This window comes from Palaemon carinicauda, chromosome 31 (genome assembly GCF_036898095.1).
Source record: "Palaemon carinicauda isolate YSFRI2023 chromosome 31, ASM3689809v2, whole genome shotgun sequence".
Classification (NCBI taxonomy): domain Eukaryota; kingdom Metazoa; phylum Arthropoda; class Malacostraca; order Decapoda; family Palaemonidae; genus Palaemon; species Palaemon carinicauda.
In genome coordinates this window covers 36,951,092-36,953,662 of record NC_090755.1, presented here as the reverse complement: position 1 = coordinate 36,953,662, position 2,571 = coordinate 36,951,092, and the positions used below count along the sequence as shown (strand labels likewise).

Genomic DNA, 2,571 nt, shown 5'->3' with positions numbered 1-2,571 from the left:
ATGTTGTGTTGTTTTGCTGGATAATGGCTGCCCTCCCTAACCTTGTTATCTCCTTTTTTTTGCGCGTTTCTTTAAATTAGTATGCGGTATCCTGCCTACATAACCAGACGTGGTTAACCTGTCTCCTTTTCTCTTTGTGAGGTGCCGCAAGAAACATTAAATTTACTTTTTTTCGCGCCGTTTGTAGGTAAGAGGGTATTCAGGCTTGATTAAAATGGTTTTGAGTACGAAGTTTAATTAAATTAGTAAGGTCTTGTCATGCTTGCCTTAAGCGTTACATTTGGTGTTGTTATTTTCCCTTATTTTGATTTAATGTAAATTTTCTCTTGTTACAATATTATTTAACGTTTAACAATTTAATAATGAATCATAAAGTAGCTATTGTGGGACATTCTCATGTCACCCATCTTTTGAATTGTTTTCATAGTGGTAGATCGGCATTATTGGAACCCTTAGAATATAAGACATCTGATAGAACAGGGGCTGTTACAACCAACCTTATGGCACCTGGCCTGATAACCGAACTTACTACCTATGGGCCTAGTATCAATATCTTGTTCATAGGTAGCAATGACTTAGATGTACCAGGAGATAACCCTAACCTGGTGAATAGTATTCACAAAAATATTTTAGGATTGGTAGAAAGTCTATGTACAGTCAATAATTCAGAGGTTTTTGTTATGTTAATAGTAATACGTAAAACACCATCTAGAACCTCTGCCAAAAACTATCAAAAGAGAGAAAACTATTTAAACAAAAAATTTAAACGAGATACAAGAGTTAGGGTGATCCCTACTTTATTATCAGAATGTGATTTAGCAAGAGATGGGATTCATTTTCATCATAAAAGTTACAGGGCGTTGGCTCAACGTATTTGCATTGAGTCAAACAAATATGTGAAAAGTACAGGGTGGTAGAAGGTGAGGAGGATCGGGGTTACTCCGTCCTTCCCCTTCAGATTTGGGGCTGGGTTAAGTATGGGACAGGGCTTGCACATTCCACTACGCACGTATAATAAAATTTCTCCTTTTCATTGATTGTTTAATTTGAGTGATGAGTCACCTTTGTGAAAATTTGCTAATTTAACCTTTGAACCCAGTTATTATAGTTGGATTCATATTTTTTGATAATTGAAAATGTGAATATATTATGTTGCATTTGTATTTTTTGAGTTTGGTCTTGTCACAATGGAGTCGTTGAAGCGTAGATGTGGCGGTTATAAATCAGTTATCACACGTTTTATTGGGAAGATGACCAAAGTGATCGATTCAACTGATATTGATGCTATAACTTCCCTTAGGGATTCTATTTTAGATAATTTGAACAAAGTTCTTGTTTTGGATGAACAAATTTTGGATTCAGTTAAAGAAGAAGAAATGTCTGATGAAATTATAAATCGAGCTGAATATGCAAGAGACGTCCGTACACATATCGGCAAACTCAGTAGGTCTATTACTAACAATTTGAAGTTACTAAATCCGCTAACGCAACCACCGCCACTACCTACAGTCAGTATTAGATTGCCCAAACTGGATATTTCGCATTACTCTGGAGATATATTAGAATGGAATTCCTTCTGCGAACTATACGATGCGTCGGTACACCAGCGGAAAGACTTGGAACCAATTCAGAAGTTTTCATATTTACGAAGTTTGCTCATAAGAGAAGCTTTGAAATTAATCTCGGGATTTAAATTTGAGGCCGCCAATTATCCACTAGCTGTAGCTCTTCTCCTATTTACTTACGGAAAGAGAGATGAGATTAAGCATGTTCTGGTGAGAAGATTGCTAGAAATGGAGTCCCCTGTTGCCAATTCTGAATCATTACAAACTTTCAGAGCTAATTTTGAATGCTCAATAAGATCGCTTGAAAGAGAAAAGCTGGAATTAAATGAGCTTTATGCTATTCTGCTCTATACCAAATTGCCTCAAAACGTTAGTGAGACTGTGAAGCATAGGTGTGGAGACGATTGGTTGGTATTAGACATCTTTAAGAAATGCCTAGAAGAGGAAATTCGCAATCTAAGAACTTTTGTTTAAACTGATGTGAATAAAACTGAAACTCTGTCGTCAATATCTACATTCACAGTAAATCAATCCCAAGCTGTTAGACAAAAACCCAAAGGAAAGGTGAATAAATCCAGTTATCAGCAATACACAAGATGTGCTCTTTGTGATAAAGAACATTGGTGGACACAGTGCAAAACTTACGCAACCAGAGAGGAAAGGTTGAATCGCATCAGAGCTTTACAGTTATGTTTTGTGTGCGCTTCTAAGAAGCATTTTAGTGTGGACTGGGACAAACCAAGTTGCAATAATGCTTGTAAGATGAGACATCATCGCATCTTGTGTGATAGACCAAACAAGAAAGCAAAGCAAGAATAAACAAAGTGGTGTACAAGTGGGAACGCTATTAGTAAATGAGCAGGACAAACCAAATAAGTCAAGTAAGCAATCCATATTACCAACAGCAACAATTCCCCTGAAAGGGAAGAAAGGTCGCATGGTACGACTTAGAGGGCTGTTGGATACTTGTGCCAAGAGAACGTTCATTAAAAGATCAGCTGTAGAG

General features: G+C 36.9%; 1 protein-coding gene across 1 annotated transcript; it reads left to right on the top strand.

Moving 5' to 3' along the window:
• The first annotated feature begins 1,376 nt into the window (after positions 1–1,376).
• Positions 1,377–2,039, top strand: LOC137624670 (uncharacterized). Its single transcript, XM_068355629.1, has one exon. The coding sequence runs from the start codon at positions 1,377–1,379 to the stop codon at positions 2,037–2,039; it is 663 nt and encodes a 220-aa protein (XP_068211730.1).
• Positions 2,040–2,571: the final 532 nt, after the last annotated feature.